This window comes from Heterodontus francisci, chromosome 49 (genome assembly GCF_036365525.1).
Source record: "Heterodontus francisci isolate sHetFra1 chromosome 49, sHetFra1.hap1, whole genome shotgun sequence".
NCBI lineage: Eukaryota > Metazoa > Chordata > Chondrichthyes > Heterodontiformes > Heterodontidae > Heterodontus > Heterodontus francisci.
In genome coordinates, this window is record NC_090419.1 from 10,207,755 (window position 1) to 10,235,410 (window position 27,656).

Below are 27,656 nucleotides of genomic sequence, written 5' to 3' on the forward strand. Positions count from 1 at the left end.
CATCATCGACAACTCAACCACCACCATCAGCAGCTCACACCACCACCATCAGCAGCTCAACCACCACCATCAGCAGCTCAACCACCACCATCAACAACTCAACCACCATCGACAACTCAACCACCACCATCAACAACTCAACCACCACCATCGACAACTCAACCATCATCGACAACTCAACCACCACCATCGACAACTCAACCATCATCATCGACAACTCAACCATCATCGACAACTCAACCATCATCATCGACAACTCAACCACCACCATCAGCAGCTCAACCACCACCATCAACAACTCAACCACCATCGACAACTCAACCACCATCGACAACTCAACCATCATCATCGACAACTCAACCACCATCGACAACTCAACCACCATCAACAACTCAACCACCACCATCGACAACTCAACCATCATCGACAACTCAACCATCATCGACAACTCAACCACCACCATCGACAACTCAACCATCATCATCAACAACTCAACCCCCACCATCAACAACTCAACCATCATCGACAACTCAACCACCATCATCGACAACTCAACCACCACCATCAACAACTCAACCATCATCGACAACTCAACCATCATCGACAACTCAACCATCATCAACAACTCAACCCCCACCATCAACAACTCAACCATCATCGACAACTCAACCATCATCGACAACTCAACCATCATCGACAACTCAACCACCACCATCGACAACTCAACCCCCACCATCGACAACTCAACCACCATCATTGACAACTCAACCATCATCATCAACAACTCAACCCCCACCACCAACAACTCAACCATCATCGACAACTCAACCACCATCATCGACAACTCAACCATCATCATCGACAACTCAACCACCACCATCAACAGCTCAACCATCATCATCAACAACTCAACCTCCACCATCAACAACTCAACCATCATCGACAACTCAACCCCCACCATCGACAACTCAACCATCATCATCGACAACTCAACCATCATCATCGACAACTCAACCATCATCGACAACTCAACCATCATCGACAACTCAACCACCACCATCGACAACTCAACCCCCACCATCGACAACTCAACCATCATCATCGACAACTCAACCATCATCATCGACAACTCAACCGCCATCAACAACTCAACCACCATCGACAACTCAACCACCATCGACAACTCAACCACCATCGACAACTCAACCACCATCAACAACTCAACCCTCATCGACAACTCAACCACCACCATCAACAACTCAACCACCATCGACAACTCAACCATCATCATCGACAACTCAACCATCATCATCGACAACTCAACCCTCATTGACAACTCAACCACCACCATCAACAACTCAACCCTCATCGACAACTCAACCACCACCATCAACAACTCAACCACCATCGACAACTCAACCATCATCATCGACAACTCAACCGCCATCAACAACTCAACCGCCATCAACAACTCAACCACCATCGACAACTCAACCACCATCGACAACTCAACCACCATCAACAACTCAACCCTCATCAACAACTCAACCACCATCGACAACTCAACCCCCACCATCGACAACTCAACCATCATCGACAACTCAACCACCATCAACAACTCAACCACCACCATCAACAACTCAACCATCATCGACAACTCAACCATCATCATCGACAACTCAACCACCACCATCAACAACTCAACCATCATCATCGACAACTCAACCACCACCATCAGCAGCTCAACCACCACCATCAGCAGCTCAACCACCACCATCAACAACTCAACCACCATTGACAACTCAACCACCACCATTGACAACTCAACCACCACCATCGACAACTCAACCACCACCATCGACAATTCAAACACCATCGACAACTCAACCACCACCATTGACAACTCAATTTTGGGGTGGCACAGTGGCGCAGTGGTTAGCACCGCAGCCTCTCAGCTCCAGCGACCCGGGTTCAATTCTGGGTGCTGCCTGTGCGGAGTTTGCAAGTTCTCCCTGTGACCGCGTGGGTTTCCGCCGGTTGCTCCGGTTTCCTCCCACAGCCAAAGACTTGCAGGTTGCTAGGTAAATTGGCCATTGTAAATTACCCCTTGTATAGGTAGGTGGTAGGAGAACAGTGGGGATGTGGTAGGGAATATAGGATTAGTATAAATGGGTGGTCGATGGTTGGCACAGACTCGGTGGGCCGAAGGGCCTGTTTCAATAAATAAATAAATAAATCAACGACAACCCAACCACCACCAAATCAACTATATTTAACTTCAATCGAGTGCATCACTATGTACCCTTTTCCAGCTGATCATAGCATCGATCAAAACATCTCCCCTTGATGTTCAACAGCATTAGTATTGGTGAATCCCCTATCAACATCCTGGGGGTTACCATTGACCAGAAACTGAACTGGACCAGCCACATACATTCTGTGGCTACAAGAGCAGGTCAGAGGCTGGAAATCCTGCGGCGAGTAACTCACCTCCTGACTCCCCAAAGCCTGTCCACCATCTACAAGGCACAAGTCAGGAGTGTGATGGAATACTCTCCACTTGCCTGGATGGGTGCAGCTCCAACAACACTCAGACCAACACAAGAGCTCAGTCACAGCTGCCACGAGTGCCCGCTCATGTGCTGATAATTCACAACACCTCCCTGAGAGAGAGGGGACTGAGAGACACCAGTCAGTGTACAGATATCACCCTAAGAGAGAGAGGGTCTGAGAGACACCAGTCAGTGTACAGATATCACCCTGAGAGAGAGGGGCTGAGAGACACCAGTCAGTGTACAGATATCACCCTGAGAGAGAGGGACTGAGAGACACCAGTCAGTGTACAGATATCACCCAGAGAGAGAGGGACTGAGACACCAGTCAGTGTACAGATATCACCCTGAGAGAGAGGGGCTGAGAGACACCAGTCAGTGTACAGATATCACCCTGAGAGAGAGGGACTGAGAGACACCAGTCAGTGTACAGATATCACCCTGAGAGAGAGGGTCTGAGAGACACCAGTCAGTGTACAGATATCACCCTGAGAGAGAGGGGCTGAGAGACACCAGTCAGTGTACAGATATCACCCTGAGAGAGAGGGACTGAGAGACACCAGTCAGTGTACAGATATCACCCAGAGAGAGAGGGACTGAGACACCAGTCAGTGTACAGATATCACCCTGAGAGAGAAGGGCTGAGAGACGCCAGTCAGTGTACAGATATCACCCTGAGAGAGAGGGACTGAGAGACACCAGTCAGTGTACAGATATCACCCTGAGAGAGAGGGGACTGAGAAACACCAGTCAGTGTACAGATATCACCCTGAGAGAGAGGGACTGAGAGACACCAGTCAGTGTACAGATATCACCCTGAGAGAGAGGGGACTGAGAGACACCAGTCAGTGTACAGATATCTCCCTGAGAGAGGGGACTGAGAGACACCAGTCAGTGTTCAGATATCACCCTGAGAGAGAGGGACTGAGAGACACCAGTCAGTGTACAGATATCACCCTGAGAGAGAGGGGACTGAGACACCAGTCAGTGTACAGATATCACCCTGAGCGAGAGGGGACTGAGAGACACCAGTCAGTTTACAGATATCACCCTGAGAGAGAGGGGACTGAGACACCAGTCAGTGTACAGATATCACCCAGAGAGAGAGGGACTGAGAGACAACAGTCAGTGTACAGATATCACCCTGAGAGAGAGGGGACTGAGAGACACCAGTCAGTGTACAGATATCACCCTGAGAGAGAGGGACTGAGAGACACCAGTCAGTGTACAGATATCACCCAGAGAGAGGGGACTGAGAGACACCAGTCAGTGTACAGATATCACCCTGAGAGAGAGGGGACTGAGAGACACCAGTCAGTGTACAGATATCACCCAGAGAGAGGGGACTGAGAGACACCAGTCAGTGTACAGATATCTCCCTGAGAGAGGGGACTGAGAGACACCAGTCAGTGTTCAGATATCACCCTGAGAGAGAGGGACTGAGAGACACCAGTCAGTGTACAGATATCACCCTGAGAGAGAGGGGACTGAGAGACACCAGTCAGTGTACAGATATCACCCTGAGAGAGAGGGACTGAGAGACACCAGTCAGTGTACAGATATCACCCAGAGAGAGGGGACTGAGAGACACCAGTCAGTGTACAGATATCACCCTGAGAGAGAGGGGACTGAGAGACACCAGTCAGTGTACAGATATCACCCAGAGAGAGGGGACTGAGAGACACCAGTCAGTGTACAGATATCTCCCTGAGAGAGGGGACTGAGAGACACCAGTCAGTGTTCAGATATCACCCTGAGAGAGAGGGACTGAGAGACACCAGTCAGTGTACAGATATCACCCTGAGAGAGAGGGGACTGAGACACCAGTCAGTGTACAGATATCACCCTGAGCGAGAGGGGACTGAGAGACACCAGTCAGTTTACAGATATCACCCTGAGAGAGAGGGGACTGAGACACCAGTCAGTGTACAGATATCACCCAGAGAGAGAGGGGCTGAGAGACAGCAGACAGTGTACAGATATCACCCTGAGAGAGAGGGGACTGTGAGACACCAGTCAGTGTACAGATATCACCCTGAGCGAGAGGGGACTGAGAGACACCAGTCAGTTTACAGATATCACCCTGAGAGAGAGGGGACTGAGACACCAGTCAGTGTACAGATATCACCCTGAGCGAGAGGGGACTGAGAGACAACAGTCAGTGTACAGATATCACCCTGAGAGAGAGGGGACTGAGAGACACCAGTCAGTGTACAGATATCACCCTGAGAGAGAGGGACTGAGAGACACCAGTCAGTGTACAGATATCACCCAGAGAGAGAGGGACTGAGAGACACCAGTCAGTGTACAGATATCACCCTGAGAGAGAGGGACTGAGAGACACCAGTCAGTGTACAGATATCACCCAGAGAGAGGGGACTGAGAGACACCAGTCAGTGTACAGATATCTCCCTGAGAGAGAGGAGATTGAATTTAAAGATCTGTAGATATGAAATCCAGGCTCTGTGCTCCTAACAATATTGGAGGGATTAAAGAGAAGTTGCATTTGGGTAAATACAGGTGCTCTCACCGTTCTAATCTAGTGAATTCACCCACCTATCCTCCCCCGTTGCCCCACACTAGCTCCAGGGCTGGCCTTCAGTTTTGGCCGACCTGGATTTCGGCTGTTGCTATGGGTCCAGGCTTGTAGGCCTCGTGAGCAGGAAGGCTGGTTTGTTTGAGCAAGGTACTGGGCCTCCCAATAATCCAAAGGCGGAATTGTCCCAGTCCACTTCACACCTGGCCTTCGTATCCCAGCATTTTGTGGCCCGGGTCCGACTTTTATACACCGCCGCAGAGTGTCTAGTCAAAGTTAACGGGTCCTTGACGGCGCCCCTTCGCTTTGGGAGAGGAGTGCGTCAGGGATGCCCCATGTCCGGCCAATTGTATACCATCTGCGTGGAGCCCTTCCTGTGCCTGCTTCGCAGGAGGTTGACGGGATTGGCTCTGCACGAGCCGGCCATGCGGGTCGTCCTCTCGGCTTACGCCGACGACGTGCTCCTCGCAATCACAGATCCCGTTGACTTGCGGAGGATGCGCGACTGCCAGCAGACCTTTTCTGCCGCGTCCTCCGCGAGGATCAATTGGGAGAAATGTTCCGGACTCCTGGTGGGTCAGTGGCGGGTGGACTCCCTGCCGGAGGAGATGACACCTTTTGCATGGAGCACCACGCACCTCCTCTATCTGGGAGTCCATCTTAGCCCCGCTGAGGAAGCCTGGCCGGCAAACTGGCAGGAGTTGGAGGCGAAAGTCACCGCTCGGCTGGGGCGCTGGACAGGACTGCTCCGAGTGCTTTCCTACAGGGGCCGAGCGCTGGTCATAAACCAACTGGTGACCTCCATGCTGTGGTACCGGTTGGTTACTTTGGCCCCGCCCCCTGTATTTGCCACCAAGATCCAGAAGAAACTCGTCGATTTCTTCTGGGGCAAGAGGAAACACTGGGTCTCTGCCGCGGTCCTGAGTCTCCCGATTGAGGAGGGCGGTCAGTCGCTGGTGTGCGTCTGCACCCAGGCTGCGACTCTCCGCCTTCGGACCCTGCAGAGATACCTGTACGTCGAGCGTCCTCCCAAATGGTGTGCGCTGGCGACGTATTTTTTCCGCCAGTGTCACTGCCTTCAAGACGACACGCAGCTCCCGGCGGAGACCGTTAGCCGCACCTCTCTGAGGGAGTTGCCTGTCTTTTACCGGGATCTATTCCGAGTCTGGAACATGGCCGACTCCGGTCAGGGCACTCCCCCGCCAGCGGAGGAGAGCACCTCGGCTGTGCAGGCGGCCGACTCCGGGGACGGTCCGGCGGGCGGAGGAGTAGCCGAAACCCCCTGGACGCCCCTCACTGTGGGTGGCGAGGGGGCTCGGGAGTGCGGAGCGATCCCGGCCGAGCTGACCCCCGCTTGGCCGAACTGCTCATCGGACCCAGGCCCCGAAACCTTCCTCAGGAGCCGGTCCCGCACAACCCGAGCCGCCTCTCGGAAATGCCCTCCGTGCCATTCCAATCGGCGCAGAGGGGTTTCCTGTACGGGCTGCTCCTGCACACTCTCCACCTCCTCGTCCTCGTCAGCCGGCCGGACACGCCCTGGCGGTCCGCGTTGCCATCTGGCGGTGAGGGGAAACCCCGATGGAGGTCTCTCTACGCGGGAGTCTTCCCCCTTTACATCGGGGACCTGGGGTGGAGGGTGCTGCACAGAGCAGTCCCGTGCAATAGGCTTTTAAGTAGGTTCACGGACTCCCAGGCCAGCTGTACTTTCTGTGGCCTGGACGAGTCCGTGTTCCACATTTATACGGAGTGTGCGAGGTTGCAGCCCCTCTTTGAGTATCTGAAGGGGCTGCTCCTCAAGTTCTGGCTGCACTTCAGTCCCACGCTCCTGATCTTTGGGCACCCGGTGCGGAGGGGCTCGGGCCGGGAGGAGGATCTCCTCGTCGGTCTGCTCCTGGGCCTGGCCAAGGTGGCAATTTACAGGTTCAGTCTGCGGGCCGTCGGGGGGTCCGTCCTCCCCGATTGCCTGCCCCTCTTCCGTGGTTACGTTCGCGCCCTGGAGTGTGTCCCTGGAGAAGGAGCATGCGGTGTCCGCCGGTACGCTTGAGGCCTTCCGCGACCGGTGGGCACCGCAGGGACTGGAGTGCATTGTCGACGCCGAGAATGGCATTTTAATTTGAGTTTTTGTTTATTTGATTTGAATAAAGTTATTTATAAAAAAATATGTATATAAAGGGGGCCTGAGGAATAAAGGCCCCCTCGACATAAAATATATAAAAGAAGTATAAAGGCCAGCTTAAAAAAAAATGGGGATAGATACAGAGTAAAGCTCCCTCTCCACTGTCCCATGGTGTTTCACAGGAGCATAAATCAGACCAAATTTAGCCCCGAGCCACATCAGGAGATGTGAGGGACAGGCGACCAAAAGCTCAGTCAAAGAGGTCAGTTTTGAGGAGGATAGAGAGAGGCGGAGAGGTTTAGGGAGGGAATTCCAGAGCTTAGGGCCCCAGGCAGCTGAAGGCACGGCCGCCAATGGTGGAGCGATGGGAATCGGGGGATGGTCAAGAGGCCGGAATTGGAGGAGGGCAGAGATCTCGGAGGGTTGTAGGGGCTGGAGGAGGTTATAGAGATAGGGAGGGTTGTAGGGGCTGGAGGAGGTTAGAGAGACAGGGAGGGTTGGAGGGGCTGGAGGAGGTTACAGAGATAGGGAGGGTTGTAGGGACTGGAGGAGGTTACAGAGACAGGGAGGGTTGTAGGGGCTGGAGGAGGTTACAGAGATGAGGAGGGTTGTAGGGACTGGAGGAGGTTACAGAGATAGGGAGGGTTGTAGGGGCTGGAGGAGGTTACAGAGATAGGGAGGGTTGTAGGGACTGGAGGAGGTTACAGAGACAGGGAGGGTTGTAGGGGCTGGAGGAGGTTACAGAGATAGGGAGGGTTGTAGGGACTGGAGGAGGTTACAGAGATAGGGAGGGTTGCAGGGGCTGAAGGAGGTTACAGAGATAGGGAGAGTTGTCGGGGTTGGAGGCGGTTACAGAGATAGGGAGGGGCTGAGGGATTTGAACACCAGGATGTGAGTTATAAAATGGAGGGGTTGCCGGACTGGGAGCCAATGTTGGTCAGCGAGCACAGGGGTGGGGGTGATGGGTGATGGGTGAATGGGACTCAGTGCGAGTTGTGATCGGAACTCAAGAGTAGGAGAAGGATAATTGATTGATACAATAATTGTCTCATTGCTGTTGGCGGGAGCTTGCTGTGCTCATAACGGCCGCCACGCTGGGGAGCCGGGCCCCTCGCTGGAGACGAAGATGCTGGGAGGTCTGCCAAGGGTGGGGCACTGACCTGATCAGGTTTCAGCCCTGGTGGGACCCAGGCATATTCCTCCAAAGCACAACCGGAGTCGTCATCGGAGATCGAGTGGCGCTGGAACGTGCTGACCATCTTGTAAACCATCTTCTCCGTCTCCATGGGCAGAGCCTTCATCGCGTGGTCATCCCGCGGGCACCTGCAGCCAAGGCAGATCTTCCTGAAAGAGGCAGGAGGAGTTGTCAACCCACGGCCAAGCCAACTGTGCCAGGATCTGTTACACCCCCTGTACCGCCCCGCAGGAGAGGATATCAGACACATCAGGAGATATTAGGGACGGGCGACCAAAAGCTCGGTCAAAGAGGTCGGTTTTAAGCAGCGTCTTAGAAGGAGGAGAGAGAGAGGCGGAGAGGTTTAGGGAGGGAATTCCAGAGCTTAGGGCCCCAGGCAGCTGAAGGCACGGCCGCCAATGGTGGAGCGATGGGAATCGGGGGCTGCAATTGGAGGAGCGAATTGTGAAATATCCTTTTTTTACTCTCTTGGTCTCTCTCTCTCCCTCTTTCTCCCTCTATCTGTCTCTCCCTATTTCTCTCTCCCTCCCTCTCTCCCGCTTTCTCTCCCTTTCTCTCTCGCGTTATCTCTCTCTTCTTTTTTTTTCACTCTCCTCCCTCACGATGTGGAATCGTGAAATAACAGTTGGCAGAGTGTGAATCGGTGAAGGGAGAGGGGCGAGAGAGAGCGAAACGAGAAACAGGAGAGAGAGAGTTGCGGGGTGGGGGGGGGTGTGGAGAGAGAGGAGAGAGAATCACAGAATAGTTACAGAACAGAAGGAGGCCATTCGGCACACTGGACTGGCACTGACTCTTCAAATGAGAAATTAACCCAGTGCCATTCCCCCACCTTCTCCCCGTAACCCTGCACATGCCATGCAATTCCCTGAGAAAGACCTCGATCGAACCTGCCTCCACCACACTCTCAGACAGTGCATTCCAGATCCTAAACACTCACTGAACCTGCCTCCAACACACTCTCAGACAGTGCATTCCAGATCCTAAACACTCACTGAACCTGCCTCCACCACACTCTCAGACAGAGCATTCCAGATCCTAAACACTCACTGAACCTGCCTCCACCACACTCTCAGACAGTGCATTCCAGATCCTAAACACTCACTGAACCTGCCTCCACCACACTCTCAGACAGAGCATTCCAGATCCTAAACACTCACTGAACCTGCCTCCACCACACTCTCAGACAGTGCATTCCAGATCCTAAACACTCACTGAACCTGCCTCCAACACACTCTCAGACAGTGTATTCCAGATCCTAAACACTCACTGAACCTGCCTCCACCTCACGCTCAGACAGTGCATTCCAGATCCTAAACACTCACTGAACCTGCCTCCAACACACTCTCAGACAGTGCATTCCAGATCCTAAACACTCACTGAACCTGCCTCCAACACACTCTCAGACAGTGTATTCCAGATCCTAAACACTCACTGAACCTGCCTCCACCACACTCTCAGACAGTGCATTCCAGATCCTAAACACTCACTGAACCTGCCTCCACCACACTCTCAGACAGTGTATTCCAGATCCTAAACACTCACTGAACCTGCCTCCAACACACTCTCAGACAGAGCATTCCAGATCCTAAACACTCACTGAACCTGCCTCCCCCACACTCTCAGACAGTGCATTCCAGATCCTAAACACTCACTGAACCTGCCTTCACCACACTCTCAGACAGTGCATTCCAGATCCTAAACACTCACTGAACCTGCCTCCACCACACTCTCAGACAGTGCATTCCAGATCCTAAACACTCACTGAACCTGCCTCCACCACACTCTCAAACAGTGCATTCCAGATCCTGAACACTCACTGAAACTGCCTCCACCACACTCTCGGACAGTGCATTCCAGATCCTAAACACTCACTGAACCTGCCTCCACCACACTCTCAGACAGTGTATTCCAGATCCTAAACACTCACTGAACCTGCCTCCAACACACTCTCAGACAGAGCATTCCAGATCCTAAACATTCACTGAACCTGCCTCCACCACACTCTCAGACAGTGCATTCCAGATCCTAAACACTCACTGAACCTGCCTCCACCACACTCTCAGACAGTGTATTCCAGATCCTAAACACTCACTGAACCTGCCTCCAACACACTCTCAGACAGAGCATTCCAGATCCTAAACATTCACTGAACCTGCCTCACCACACTCTCAGACAGTGCATTCCAGATCCAAGACACTCACTGAAACTGCCTCCACCACACTCTCAGACAGTGCATTCCAGATCCTAAACACTCACTGAACCTGCCTCCACCACACTCTCGGACAGTGCATTCCAGATGCTAGACAATCACTGAAACTGCCTCCACCACAAACTCAGACAGTGCATTCCAGATCCTGAACACTCACTGAACCTGCCTCCACCACACTCTCAGACAGTGCATTCCAGATCCTAAACACTCACTGAACCTGCCTCCACCACACTCTCAGACAGTGCATTCCAGATCATAAACACTCACTGAACCTGCCTCCAGCACAATCTCAGATAGTGCATTCCAGATCCTAAACACTCACTGAACCTGCCTCCACCACACTCTCAGACAGTGCATTCCAGATCCTAAACACTCACTGAACCTGCCTCCACCACACTCTCAGACAGTGTATTCCAGATCCTAAACACTCACTGAACCTGCCTCCGCCACACTCTCAGACAGTGCATTCCAGATCCTAAACACTCACTGAACCTGCCTCCACCACACTCTCAGACAGTGCATTCCACATCCTAAACACTCACTGAACCTGCCTCCACCACACTCTCAGACAGTGCATTCCAGATCCTAAACACTCACTGAACCTGCCTCCACCACACTCTCAGACAGTGCATTCCAGATCCTAAACACTCACTGAACCTGCCTCCACCACACTCTGAGACAGTGCATTCCAGATCCTAACCACTCACTGAACCTGCCTCCACCACACTCTCAGACAGTGCATTCCAGATCCTAAACACTCACTGAACCTGCCTCCACCACACTCTCAGACAGTGCATTCCAGATCCTAAACACTCACTGAACCTGCCTCCACCACACTCTCAGACAGTGCATTCCAGATCCTAAACACTCACTGAACCTGCCTCCACCACACTCTCAGACAGTGCATTCCAGATCCTAAACACTCACTGAACCTGCCTCCTCCGCACTCTCAGACAGTGTACTCCAGATCCTAAACACTCACTGAACCTGCCTCCACCACACTCTCAGACAGTGCATTCCAGATCCTAAACACTCACTGAACCTGCCACCACCACACTCTCAGACAGTGCATTCCAGATCCTAAACACTCACTGAACCTGCCTCCATCACACTCTCAGACAGTGCATTCCACATCCTAAACACTCACTGAACCTGCCACCACCACACTCTCAGACAGTGCATTCCAGATCCTAAACACTCACTGAACCTGCCTCCACCACACTCTCAGACAGTGCATTCCAGATCCTAAACACTCACTGAACCTGCCACCACCACACTCTCAGACAGTGCATTCCAGATCCTAAACACTCACTGAACCTGCCTCCACCACAGTCTCAGAAAGTGCATTCCAGATCCTAAACACTCACTGAACCTGCCTCCTCCGCACTCTCAGACAGTGCACTCCAGATCCTAAACACTCACTGAACCTGCCTCCACCGCACTCTCAGACAGTGCATTCCAGATCCTAAACACTCACTGAACCTGCCTCCACCACACTCTCAGACAGTGTATTCCAGATCCTAAACACTCACTGAACCTGCCTCCACCACAGTCTCAGACAGTGCATTCCAGATCATAAACACTCACTGAACCTGCCTCCACCACACTCTCAGACAGTGCATTCCAGATCCTAAACACTCACTGAACCTGCCTCCACCACACTCTCAGCCAGTGCATTCCAGATCCTAAACACTCACTGAACCTGCCTCCACCACACTCTCAGCCAGTGCATTCCAGATCCTAAACACTCACTGAACCTGCTTCCACCACACTCTCAGACAGTGCATTCCAGATCCTAAACACTCACTGAACCTGCCTCCACCACACTCTCAGACAGTGCATTCCAGATCCTAAACACTCACTGAACCTGCCTCCATCACACTCTCAGACAGTGCATTCCAGATCCTAAACACTCACTGAACCTGCCTCCACCACACTCTCAGACAGTGCATTCCAGATCCTAAACACTCACTGAACCTGCCTCCACCACACTCTGAGACAGTGCATTCCAGATCCTAACCACTCACTAAACCTGCCTCCACCACACTCTCAGACAGTGCATTCCAGATCCTAAACACTCACTGAACCTGCCTCCACCACACTCTCAGACAGTGCATTCCAGATCCTAAACACTCACTGAACCTGCCTCCACCACACTCTCAGACAGTGCATTCCAGATCCTAAACACTCACTGAACCTGCCTCCACCACACTCTCAGACAGTGCATTCCAGATCCTAAACACTCACTGAACCTGCCTCCTCCGCACTCTCAGACAGTGTACTCCAGATCCTAAACACTCACTGAACCTGCCTCCACCGCACTCTCAGACAGTGCATTCCAGATCCTAAACACTCACTGAACCTGCCTCCACCACACTCTCAGACAGTGCATTCCAGATCCTAAACACTCACTGAACCTGCCTCCACCGCACTCTCAGACAGTGCATTCCAGATCCTAAACACTCACTGAACCTGCCTCCATCACACTCTCAGACAGTGCATTCCAGATCCTAAACACTCACTGAACCTGCCTCCACCACACTCTCAGACAGTGCATTCCAGATCCTAAACACTCACTGAACCTGCCTCCATGACACTCTCAGACAGTGCACTCCAGATCCTAAACACTCACTGAACCTGCCTCCACCGCACTCTCAGACAGTGCATTTCAGATCCTAAACACTCACTGAACCTGCCTCCACCACAAACTCAGACAGTGCACTCCAGATCCTAAACACTCACTGAACCTGCCTCCAGCACAATCTCAGATAGTGCATTCCACATCCTAAACATTCACTGAACCTGCCTCCACCACACTCTCAGACAGTGTATTCCAGATCCTAAACACTCACTGAACCTGCCTCCACCACACTCTCAGACAGTGCATTCCAGATCATAAACACTCACTGAACCTGCCTCCACCACACTCTCAGACAGTGCATTCCAGATCCTAAACACTCACTGAACCTGCTTCCACCACACTCTCAGACAGTGCATTCCAGATCCTAAACACTCACTGAACCTGCCTCCACCACACTCTCAGACAGTGCATTCCAGATCATAAACACTCACTGAACCTGCCTCCACCACACTCTCAGACAGTGCATTCCAGATCCTAAACACTCACTGAACCTGCTTCCACCACACTCTCAGACAGTGCATTCCAGATCCTAAACACTCACTGAACCTGCCTCCACCACACTCTCAGACAGTGCATTCCAGATCCTAAACACTCACTGAACCTGCCTCCACCACACTCTCAGACAGTGCATTCCAGATCCTAAACACTCACTGAACCTGCCTCCACCACACTCTGAGACAGTGAATTCCAGATCCTAACCACTCACTGAACCTGCCTCCACCACAGTCTCAGACAGTGCATTCCAGATCCTAAACACTCACTGAACCTGCCTCCTCCGCACTCTCAGACAGTGTACTCCAGATCCTAAACACTCACTGAACCTGCCTCCACCGCACTCTCAGACAGTGCATTCCAGATCCTAAACACTCACTGAACCTGCCTCCACCGCACACTCTCAGACAGTGCACTCCAGATCCTAAACACTCACTGAACCTGCCTCCACCACACTCTCAGACAGTGCACTCCAGATCCTAAACACTCACTGAACCTGCCTCCACCACACTCTCAGACAGTGCATTCCAGATCCTAAACACTCACTGAACCTGCCTCCACCGCACTCTCAGACAGTGCATTCCAGATCCTAAACACTCACTGAACCTGCCTCCACCACACTCTCAGACAGTGCATTCCAGATCCTAAACACTCACTGAACCTGCCTCCACCATACTCTCAGTCAGTGCATTCCAGATCCTAAACACTCACTGAACCTGCCTCCACCACACTCTCAGACAGTGCATTCCAGATCCTAAACACTCACTGAACCTGCCTCCACCATACTCTCAGACAGTGCATTCCAGATCCTAAACACTCACTGAACCTGCCTCCACCACACTCTCAGACAGTGCATTCCAGATCCTAAACACTCACTGAACCTGCCTCCACCGCACTCTCAGACAGTGCACTCCAGATCCTAAACACTCACTGAACCTGCCTCCACCACACTCTCAGACAGTGCATTCCAGATCCTAAACACTCACTGAACCTGCCTCCACCACACTCTCAGACAGTGCATTTCAGATCCTAAACACTCACTGAACCTGCCTCCACCACAAACTCAGACAGTGCATTCCAGATCCTGAACACTCACTGAACCTGCCTCCACCACACTCTCAGACAGTGTATTCCAGATCCTAAACACTCACTGAACCTGCCTCCACCACACTCTCAGACAGTGCATTCCAGATCCTAAACACTCACTGAACCTGCCTCCACCACACTCTCAGACAGTGCATTCCAGATCCTAAACACTCACTGAACCTGCCTCCACCGCACTCTCAGACAGTGCACTCCAGATCCTAAACACTCACTGAACCTGCCTCCAACACACTCTCAGACAGTGTATTCCAGATCCTAAACACTCACTGAACCTGCCTCCACCACACTCTCAGACACTGCATTCCAGATCCTAAACACTCACTGAACCTGCCTCCACCACACTCTCAGACAGTGCATTCCAGATCCTAAACACTCACTGAACCTGCTTCCACCACACTCTCAGACAGTGCATTCCAGATCCTAAACACTCACTGAACCTGCTTCCACCACACTCTCAGACAGTGCATTCCAGATCCTAAACACTCACTGAACCTGCTTCCACCACACTCTCAGACAGTGCATTCCAGATCCTAAACACTCACTGAACCTGCTTCCACCACACTCTCAGAGAGTGTATACCAGATCCTAAACACTCACTGAACCTGCTTCCACCACACTCTCAGAGAGTGTATACCAGATCATAAACACTCACTGAACCTGCCTCCACCACACTCTCAGACAGTGCATTCCAGATCCTAAACACACACTGAACCTGCCTCCACCACACTCTCAGACAGTGCATTCCAGATCCTAAACACTCACTGAACCTGCCTCCACCACACTCTCAGACAGTGCATTCCAGATCCTAAACACTCACTGAACCTGCCTCCACCACACTCTCAGACAGTGCATTCCAGATCCTAAACACTCACTGAACCTGCCTCCACCACACTCTCAGACAGTGCATTCCAGATCCTAAACACTCACTGAACCTGCCTCCACCACACTCTCAGACAGTGCATTCCAGATCCTAAACACTCACTGAACCTGCCTCCACCACACTCTCAGACAGTGCATTCCAGATCCTAAACACTCACTGAACCTGCCTCCTCCGCACTCTCAGACAGTGTACTCCAGATCCTAAACACTCACTGAACCTGCCTCCACCACACTCTCAGACAGTGCATTCCAGATCCTAAACACTCACTGAACCTGCCTCCACCACACTCTCAGACAGTGCATTCCAGATCCTAAACACACACTGAACCTGCCTCCACCGCACTCTCAGACAGTGCATTCCAGATCCTAAACACTCACTGAACCTGCCACCACCACACTCTCAGACAGTGCATTCCAGATCCTAAACACTCACTGAACCTGCCTCCATCACACTCTCAGACAGTGCATTCCAGATCCTAAACACTCACTGAACCTGCCTCCACCACACTCTCAGACAGTGCATTCCAGATCCTAAACACTCACTGAACCTGCCTCCACCACACTCTCAGACAGTGCATTCCAGATCCTAAACACTCACTGAACCTGCCTCCACCACACTCTGAGACAGTGCATTCCAGATCCTAAACACTCACTGAACCTATCTCCACCACACTCTCAGACAGTGCATTCCAGATCCTAAACACTCACTGAACCTGCCTCCACCACACTCTCAGACAGTGTATTCCAGATCCTAAACACTCACTGAACCTGCCTCCACCACACTCTCAGACAGTGCATTCCAGATCCTAAACACACACTGAACCTGCCTCCACCACACTTTCAGACAGTGCATTCCAGATCCTAAACACACACTGAACCTGCCTCCACCACACTCTCAGACAGTGCATTCCAGATCCTAAACACTCACTGAACCTGCCTCCACCACACTCTCAGACAGTGCATTCCAGATCCTAAACACTCACTGAACCTGCCTCCACCACAATCTCAGACAGTACATTCCAGATCCTAAACACTCACTGAACCTGCCTCCACCACACTCTCAGACAGTGCATTCCAGATCCTAAACACTCACTGAACCTGCCTCCACCACAATCTCAGACAGTACATTCCAGATCCTAAACACTCACTGAACCTGCCTCCACCACACTCTCAGACAGTGCATTCCACATCCTAAACATTCACTGAACCTGCCTCCACCACACTCTCAGACAGTGTATTCCAGATCCTAAACACTCACTGAACCTGCCTCCACCACACTCTCAGGCAGTGCACTCCAGATCCTAAACACTCACTGAACCTGCCTCCACCACAGTCTCAGACAGTGCATTCCAGATCATAAACACTCACTGAACCTGCCTCCACCACACTCTCAGCCAGTGCATTCCAGATCCTAAACACTCACTGAACCTGCCTCCACCATACTCTCAGTCAGTGCATTCCAGATCCTAAACACTCACTGAACCTGCCTCCACCACACTCTCAGACAGTGCATTCCAGACCCTAAACACTCACTGAACCTGCCTCCACCACACTCTCAGCCAGTGCATTCCAGATCCTAAACACTCACTGAACCTGCCTCCACCATACTCTCAGTCAGTGCATTCTAGATCCTAAACACTCACTGAACCTGCCTCCACCACACTCTCAGACAGTGCATTCCAGACCCTAAACACTCACTGAACCTGCCTCCACCACACTCTCAGACAGTGCATTCCAGATCCTAAACACACACTGAACCTGCCTCCACCACACTCTCAGACAGTGCACTCCAGATCCTAAACACTCACTGAACCTGCCTCCACCACACTCTCAGACAGTGCACTCCAGATCCTAAACACTCACTGAACCTGCCTCCACCGCACTCTCAGACAGTGTATTCCAGATCCTAAACACACACTGAACCTGCCTCCACCACACTCTCAGACAGTGCACTCCAGATCCTAAACACTCACTGAACCTGCCTCCACCGCACTCTCAGACAGTGCATTCCAGATCCTAAACACTCACTGAACCTACCTCCACCGCACTCTCAGACAGTGCATTCCAGATCCTAAACACTCACTGAACCTGCCTCCACCACACTCTCAGACAGTGCATTCCAGATCCTAAACACTCACTGAACCTGCCTCCACCACACTCTCAGACAGTGCATTCCAGATCCTAAACACTCACTGAACCTGCCTCCACCTCACTCTCAGACAGTGCATTCCAGATCCTAAACACTCACTGAACCTGCCTCCACCACACTCTCAGACAGTGCATTCCAGATCCTAACACTCACTGAACCTGCTTCCACCACACTCTCAGACAGTGCATTCCAGATCCTAAACACTCACTGAACCTGCCTCCACCACACTCTCAGACAGTGCATTCCAGATCCTAAACACTCACTGAACCTGCCTCCATCACACTCTCAGACAGTGCATTCCAGATCCTAAACACTCACTGAACCTGCCTCCACCACACTCTCAGACAGTGCATTCCAGATCCTAAACACTCACTGAACCTGCCTCCACCACACTCTCAGACAGTGCATTCCAGATCCTAAACACACACTGAACCTGCCTCCACCACACTCTCAGACAGTACATTCCAGATCCTAAACACTCACTGAACCTGCCTCCACCACACTCTCAGACAGTGCATTCCAGATCCTAAACACACACTGAACCTGCCTCCACCACACTCTCAGACAGTGCATTCCAGATCCTAAACACTCACTGAACCTGCCTCCATCACACTCTCAGACAGTGCATTCCAGATCCTAAACACTCACTGAACCTGCCTCCACCACACTCTCAGACAGTGTATTCCAGATCCTAAACACTCACTGAACCTGCCTCCACCACACTCTGAGACAGTGCATTCCAGATCCTAACCACTCACTGAACCTGCCTCCACCACACTCTCAGACAGTGCATTCCAGATCCTAAACAGTCACTGAACCTGCCTCCACCACACTCTCAGACAGTGCATTCCAGATCCTAAACACTCACTGAACCTGCCTCCACCACACTCACAGACGGTGCATTCCAGATCCTAAACACTCACTGAACCTGCCTCCACCACACTCTCAGAGAGTGTATACCAGATCCTAAACACTCACTGAACCTGCCTCCACCGCACTCTCAGACAGTGCATTCCAGATCCTAAACACTCACTGAACCTGCCACCACCACACTCTCAGACAGTGCATTCCAGATCCTAAACACTCACTGAACCTGCCTCCATCACACTCTCAGACAGTGCATTCCAGATCCTAAACACTCACTGAACCTGCCTCCACCACACTCTGAGACAGTGCATTCCAGATCCTAAACACTCACTGAACCTATCTCCACCACACTCTCAGACAGTGCATTCCAGATCCTAAACACTCACTGAACCTGCCTCCACCACACTCTCAGACAGTGTATTCCAGATCCTAAACACTCACTGAACCTGCCTCCACCACACTCTCAGACAGTGCATTCCAGATCCTAAACACTCACTGAACCTGCCTCCTCCGCACTCTCAGACAGTGCACTCCAGATCCTAAACACTCACTGAACCTGCCTCCACCACACTCTCAGACAGTGCATTCCAGATCCTAAACACTCACTGAACCTGCCTCCACCACACTCTCAGACAGTGCATTCCAGATCCTAAACACTCACTGAACCTGCCTCCACCACACTCTCAGACAGTGCATTCCAGATCCTAAACACTCACTGAACCTGCCTCCACCACACTCTCAGACAGTGCATTCCAGATCCTAAACACTCACTGAACCTGCTTCCACCACACTCTCAGACAGTGCATTCCAGATCCTAAACACTCACTGAACCTGCTTCCACCACACTCTCAGAGAGTGTATACCAGATCCTAAACACTCACTGAACCTGCTTCCACCACACTCTCAGAGAGTGTATACCAGATCATAAACACTCACTGAACCTGCCTCCACCACACTCTCAGACAGTGTATTCCAGATCCTAAACACTCACTGAACCTGCCTCCACCACACTCTCAGACACTGCATTCCAGATCCTAAACACTCACTGAACCTGCCTCCACCACACTCTCAGACAGTGCATTCCAGATCCTAAACACTCACTGAACCTGCTTCCACCACACTCTCAGACAGTGCATTCCAGATCCTAAACACTCACTGAACCTGCTTCCACCACACTCTCAGACAGTGCATTCCAGATCCTAAACACTCACTGAACCTGCCTCCACCACACTCTCAGACAGTGCATTCCAGATCCTAAACACTCACTGAACCTGCCTCCACCACACTCTCAGACAGTGCATTCCAGATCCTAAACACTCACTGAACCTGCTTCCACCACACTCTCAGAGAGTGTATACCAGATCCTAAACACTCACTGAACCTGCTTCCACCACACTCTCAGAGAGTGTATACCAGATCATAAACACTCACTGAACCTGCCTCCACCACACTCTCAGACAGTGCATTCCAGATCCTAAACACACACTGAACCTGCCTCCACCACACTCTCAGACAGTGCATTCCAGATCCTAAACACTCACTGAACCTGCCTCCACCACACTCTCAGACAGTGCATTCCAGATCCTAAACACTCACTGAACCTGCCTCCACCACACTCTCAGACAGTGTATTCCAGATCCTAAACACTCACTGAACCTGCTTCCACCACACTCTCAGACAGTGCATTCCAGATCCTAAACACTCACTGAACCTGCCTCCACCACACTCTCAGACAGTGCATTCCAGATCCTAAACACTCACTGAACCTGCCTCCACCACACTCTCAGACAGTGCATTCCAGATCCTAAACACTCACTGAACCTGCCTCCACCACACTCTCAGACAGTGCATTCCAGATCCTAAACACTCACTGAACCTGCCTCCACCACACTCTCAGACAGTGCATTCCAGATCCTAAACACTCACTGAACCTGCCTCCTCCGCACTCTCAGACAGTGTACTCCAGATCCTAAACACTCACTGAACCTGCCTCCACCACACTCTCAGACAGTGCATTCCAGATCCTAAACACACACTGAACCTGCCTCCACCGCACTCTCAGACAGTGCATTCCAGATCCTAAACACTCACTGAACCTGCCACCACCACACTCTCAGACAGTGCATTCCAGATCCTAAACACTCACTGAACCTGCCTCCATCACACTCTCAGACAGTGCATTCCAGATCCTAAACACTCACTGAACCTGCCTCCACCACACTCTCAGACAGTGCATTCCAGATCCTAAACACTCACTGAACCTGCCTCCACCACACTCTCAGACAGTGCATTCCAGATCCTAAACACTCACTGAACCTGCCTCCACCACACTCTGAGACAGTGCATTCCAGATCCTAAACACTCACTGAACCTATCTCCACCACACTCTCAGACAGTGCATTCCAGATCCTAAACACTCACTGAACCTGCCTCCACCACACTCTCAGACAGTGTATTCCAGATCCTAAACACTCACTGAACCTGCCTCCACCACACTCTCAGACAGTGCATTCCAGATCCTAAACACTCACTGAACCTGCCTCCTCCGCACTCTCAGACAGTGCACTCCAGATCCTAAACACTCACTGAACCTGCCTCCACCGCACTCTCAGACAGTGCATTCCAGATCCTAAACACTCACTGAACCTGCCTCCACCACAATCTCAGACAGTACATTCCAGATCCTAAACACTCACTGAACCTGCCTCCACCACACTCTCAGACAGTGCATTCCACATCCTAAACATTCACTGAACCTGCCTCCACCACACTCTCAGACAGTGTATTCCAGATCCTAAACACTCACTGAACCTGCCTCCACCACACTCTCAGGCAGTGCACTCCAGATCCTAAACACTCACTGAACCTGCCTCCACCACAGTCTCAGACAGTGCATTCCAGATCCTAAACACTCACTGAACCTGCCTCCACCACACTCTCAGCCAGTGCATTCCAGATCCTAAACACTCACTGAACCTGCCTCCACCATACTCTCAGTCAGTGCATTCCAGATCCTAAACACTCACTGAACCTGCCTCCACCACACTCTCAGACAGTGCATTCCAGACCCTAAACACTCACTGAACCTGCCTCCACCACACTCTCAGCCAGTGCATTCCAGATCCTAAACACTCACTGAACCTGCCTCCACCATACTCTCAGTCAGTGCATTCCAGATCCTAAACACTCACTGAACCTGCCTCCACCACACTCTCAGACAGTGCATTCCAGACCCTAAACACTCACTGAACCTGCCTCCACCACACTCTCAGACAGTGCATTCCAGATCCTAAACACACACTGAACCTGCCTCCACCACACTCTCAGACAGTGCACTCCAGATCCTAAACACTCACTGAACCTGCCTCCACCACACTCTCAGACAGTGCACTCCAGATCCTAAACACTCACTGAACCTGCCTCCACCGCACTCTCAGACAGTGTATTCCAGATCCTAAACACACACTGAACCTGCCTCCACCACACTCTCAGACAGTGCACTCCAGATCCTAAACACTCACTGAACCTGCCTCCACCACACTCTCAGACAGTGCATTCCAGATCCTAAACACTCACTGAACCTGCCTCCACCTCACTCTCAGACAGTGCATTCCAGATCCTAAACACTCACTGAACCTGCCTCCACCACACTCTCAGACAGTGCATTCCAGATCCTAAACACTCACTGAACCTGCTTCCACCACACTCTCAGACAGTGCATTCCAGATCCTAAACACTCACTGAACCTGCCTCCACCACACTCTCAGACAGTGCATTCCAGATCCTAAACACTCACTGAACCTGCCTCCATCACACTCTCAGACAGTGCATTCCAGATCCTAAACACTCACTGAACCTGCCTCCACCACACTCTCAGACAGTGCATTCCAGATCCTAAACACTCACTGAACCTGCCTCCACCACACTCTCAGACAGTGCATTCCAGATCCTAAACACACACTGAACCTGCCTCCACCACACTCTCAGACAGTACATTCCAGATCCTAAACACTCACTGAACCTGCCTCCACCACACTCTCAGACAGTGCATTCCAGATCCTAAACAGTCACTGAACCTGCCTCCACCACACTCTCAGACAGTGCATTCCAGATCCTAAACACTCACTGAACCTGCCTCCACCACACTCACAGACGGTGCATTCCAGATCCTAAACACTCACTGAACCTGCCTCCACCACACTCTCAGAGAGTGTATACCAGATCCTAAACACTCACTGAACCTGCCTCCACCGCACTCTCAGACAGTGCATTCCAGATCCTAAACACTCACTGAACCTGCCACCACCACACTCTCAGACAGTGCATTCCAGATCCTAAACACTCACTGAACCTGCCTCCATCACACTCTCAGACAGTGCATTCCAGATCCTAAACACTCACTGTACCTGCCTCCACCACACTCTGAGACAGTGCATTCCAGATCCTAAACACTCACTGAACCTATCTCCACCACACTCTCAGACAGTGCATTCCAGATCCTAAACACTCACTGAACCTGCCTCCACCACACTCTCAGACAGTGTATTCCAGATCCTAAACACTCACTGAACCTGCCTCCACCACACTCTCAGACAGTGCATTCCAGATCCTAAACACTCACTGAACCTGCCTCCTCCGCACTCTCAGACAGTGCACTCCAGATCCTAAACACTCACTGAACCTGCCTCCACCACACTCTCAGACAGTGCATTCCAGATCATAAACACTCACTGAACCTGCCTCCACCACACTCTCAGACAGTGCATTCCAGATCCTAAACACTCACTGAACCTGCCTCCACCACACTCTCAGACAGTGCATTCCAGATCCTAAACACTCACTGAACCTGCCTCCACCACACTCTCAGACAGTGCATTCCAGATCCTAAACACTCACTGAACCTGCCTCCACCACACTCTCAGACAGTGCATTCCAGATCCTAAACACTCACTGAACCTGCCTCCACCACACTCTCAGACAGTGCATTCCAGATCCTAAACACTCACTGAACCTGCCTCCACCACACTCTCAGACAGTGTATTCCAGATCCGAAACACTCACTGAACCTGCCTCCACCACACTCTCAGACAGTGCATTCCAGATCCAAGACACTCACTGAAACTGCCTCCACCACACTCTCAGACAGTGTATTCCAGATCCGAAACACTCACTGAACCTGCCTCCACCACACTCTCGGACAGTGCATTCCAGATCCTAAACACTCACTGAACCTGCCTCCACCACACTCTCAGACAGTGCATTCCAGATCCTAAACACTCACTGAACCTGCCTCCACCACACTCTCAGACAGTGCATTCCAGATCCTAAACACTCACTGAACCTGCCTCCACCACACTCTCAGACAGTGCATTCCAGATCCTAAACACTCACTGAACCTGCCTCCACCACACTCTCAGACAGTGCATTCCAGATCCTAAACACTCACTGAACCTGCCTCCACCACACTCTCAGACAGTGTATTCCAGATCCTAACCTCTCACTGAACCTGCCTCCACCACACTCTCAGACAGTGCATTCCAGATCCTAACCTCTCACTGAACCTGCCTCCACCACACTCTCAGACAGTGCATTCCAGATCCTAAACACTCACTGAACCTGCCTCCACCACACTCTCAGACAGTGCATTCCAGATCCTAAACACTCACTGAACCTGCCTCCACCACACTCTCAGACAGTGCATTCCAGATCCTAAACACTCACTGAACCTGCCTCCACCACACTCTCAGACAGTGCATTCCAGATCCTAAACACTCACTGAACCTGCCTCCACCACACTCTCAGACAGAGCATTCCAGATCCTAAACACTCACTGAACATGCCTCCACCACACTCTCGGACAGTGCATTCCAGATCCTAACAACTCACTGAACCTGCCTCCACCACAGTCTCAGACAGTGCATTCCAGATCCTAAACACTCACTGAACCTGCCTCCACCTCACTCTCAGACAGTGCATTCCAGATCCTAACCTCTCACTGAACCTGCCTCCACCACACTCTCAGACAGTGCATTCCAGATCCTAAACACTCACTGAACCTGCCTCCACCACACTCTCAGACAGTGTATTCCAGATCCTAAACACTCACTGAATCTGCCTCCACCACACTCTCAGACAGTGCATTCCAGATCCTAAACACTCACTGAACCTGCCTCCACCGCACTCTCAGACAGTGCATTCCAGATCCTAAACACTCACTGAACCTGCCTCCACCACACTCTCAGACAGTACATTCCAGATCCTAAACACTCACTGAACCTGCCTCCACCACACTCTCAGACAGTGCATTCCAGATCCTAAACACACACTGAACCTGCCTCCACCACACTCTCAGACAGTGTATTCCAGATCCTAAACACTCACTGAATCTGCCTCCACCACACTCTCAGACAGTGTATTCCAGATCCTAAACACTCACTGAACCTGCCACCACCACACTCAGACAGAGCATTCCAGATCCTAAACACTCACTGAACCTGCCTCCACCACACTCTCAAACAGTGCATTCCAGATCCTAAACACACACTGAACCTGCCTCCACCACACTCTCAGACAGTGTATTCCAGATCCTAAACACTCACTGAATCTGCCTCCACCACACTCTCAGACAGTGCATTCCAGATCCTAAACACTCACTGAACCTGCCTCCACCACACTCTCAGACAGTGTATTCCAGATCCTAAACACTCACTGAATCTGCCTCCACCACACTCTCAGACAGTGTATTCCAGATCCTAAACACTCACTGAACCTGCCACCACCACACTCAGACAGAGCATTCCAGATCCTAAACACTCACTGAACCTGCCTCCACCACACTCTCAGACAGTGCATTCCTGATCCTAAACACTCACTGAACCTGCCTCCACGACACTCTCAAACAGTGCATTCCAGATCCTAAACACTCACTGAACCTGCCTCCATGACACTCTCAAACAGTGCATTCCAGATCCTAAACACACACTGAACCTGCCTCCACCACACTCACAGACAGTGCATTTCAGATGCTAAACACTCACTGAACCTGCCTCCACCACACTCACAGACAGTGCATTTCAGATGCTAAACACTCACTGAACCTGCCTCCACCACACTCTCAGACAGTGCATTCCAGATCCTAATAACTCACTGAACCTGCCTCCACCACACTCTCAGACAGTGCATTCCAGATCCTAACCTCTCACTGAACCTGCCTCCACCACACTCTCAGACAGTGCATTTCAGATGCTAAACACTCACTGAACCTGCCTCCACCACACTCACAGACAGTGCATTTCAGATGCTAAACACTCACTGAACCTGCCTCCACCACACTCTCAGACAGTGCATTCCAGATCCTAATAACTCACTGAACCTGCCTCCACCACACTCTCAGACAGTGCATTCCAGATCCTAACCTCTCACTGAACCTGCCTCCACCACACTCTCAGACAGTGCATTCCAGATCCTAAACACACACTGAACCTGCCTCCACCACACTCTCAGACAGTGCATTCCAGATCCTAACCTCTCACTGAACCTGCCTCCACCACGCTCTCAGTCAGTGCATTCCAGATCCTAAACACTCACTGAACCTGCCTCCACCGCACTCTCAGACAGTGCACTCCAGATCCTAAACACTCACTGAACCTGCCTCCACCACACTCTCAGACAGTGCATTCCAGATCCGAAACACTCACTGAACCTGCCTCCACCACACTCTCAGACAGTGCATTCCAGATCCTAAACACTCACTGAACCTGCCTCCACCGCAAACTCAGACAGTGCATTCCAGATCCTAAACACTCACTGAACCTGCCTCCACCACACTCTCAGTCAGTGCATTCCAGATCCTAACCACTCACTGAACCTGCCTCCACCGCAAACTCAGACAGTGCATTCCAGATCCTAAACACTCACTGAACCTGCCTCCACCACACTCTCAGACAGTGCATTCCAGATCCTGAACACTCACTGAACCTGCCTCCACCACACTCTCAGACAGTGCATTCCAGATCCTAAACACTCACTGAACCTACCTCCACCACACTCTCAGACAGTGCATTCCAGATCCTAAACACTCACTGAACCTGCCTCCACCACACTCTCAGACAGTGCATTCCAGATCCTAAACACTCACTGAACCTGCTTCCACCACACTCTCAGACAGTGCATTCCAGATCCTAAACACTCACTGAACCTGCCTCCATCACACTCTCAGACAGTGCATTCCAGATCCTAAACACTCACTGAACCTGCCTCCACCACACTCTCAGACAGTGCATTCCAGATCCTAAACACTCACTGAACCTGCCTCTACCACACTCTCAGACAGTGCATTCCAGATCCTAAACACACACTGAACCTGCCTCCACCACACTCTCAGACAGTGCATTCCAGATCCTAAACACTCACTGAACCTGCCTCCATCACACTCTCAGACAGTGCATTCCAGATCCTAAACACTCACTGAACCTGCCTCCACCACACTCTCAGACAGTGCATTCCAGATCCTAAACACTCACTGAACCTGCCTCTACCACACTCTCAGACAGTGCATTCCAGATCCTAAACACACACTGAACCTGCCTCCACCACACTCTCAGAAAGTGCATTCCAGATCCTAAACACACACTGAACCTGCCTCCACCACACTCTCAGACAGTGCATTCCAGATCCTAAACACTCACTGAACCTGCCTCCACCACACTCTCAGACAGTGCATTCCAGATCCTAAACACTCACTGAACCTGCCTCCACCACACTCTCAGACAGTGCATTCCAGATCCTAAACACTCACTGAACCTGCCTCCACCACACTCTCAGTCAGTGCATTCCAGATCCTAACCACTCACTGAACCTGCCTCCACCGCAAACTCAGACAGTGCATTCCAGATCCTAAACACTCACTGAACCTGC

At 51.5% G+C, this 27,656-nt stretch overlaps 1 protein-coding gene across 6 annotated transcripts in view; it reads right to left on the bottom strand.

Moving 5' to 3' along the window:
- The window catches only part of nt5dc2 (5'-nucleotidase domain containing 2), a 160,504-nt gene that overhangs the window by 98,096 nt on the left and 34,752 nt on the right, over positions 1 to 27,656 (bottom strand). For 5 of the 6 annotated variants that reach the window (XM_068024386.1, XM_068024385.1, XM_068024384.1 and 2 more), the window contains exon 3: positions 8,365 to 8,548. The exons of the other annotated variant lie outside the window; for it this stretch is intronic. In XM_068024386.1, coding sequence (XP_067880487.1) covers positions 8,365 to 8,548 — 184 coding nt within the window. The remainder of the gene's footprint in view (positions 1 to 8,364; positions 8,549 to 27,656) is intronic. 6 annotated transcript variants of the gene reach the window in all.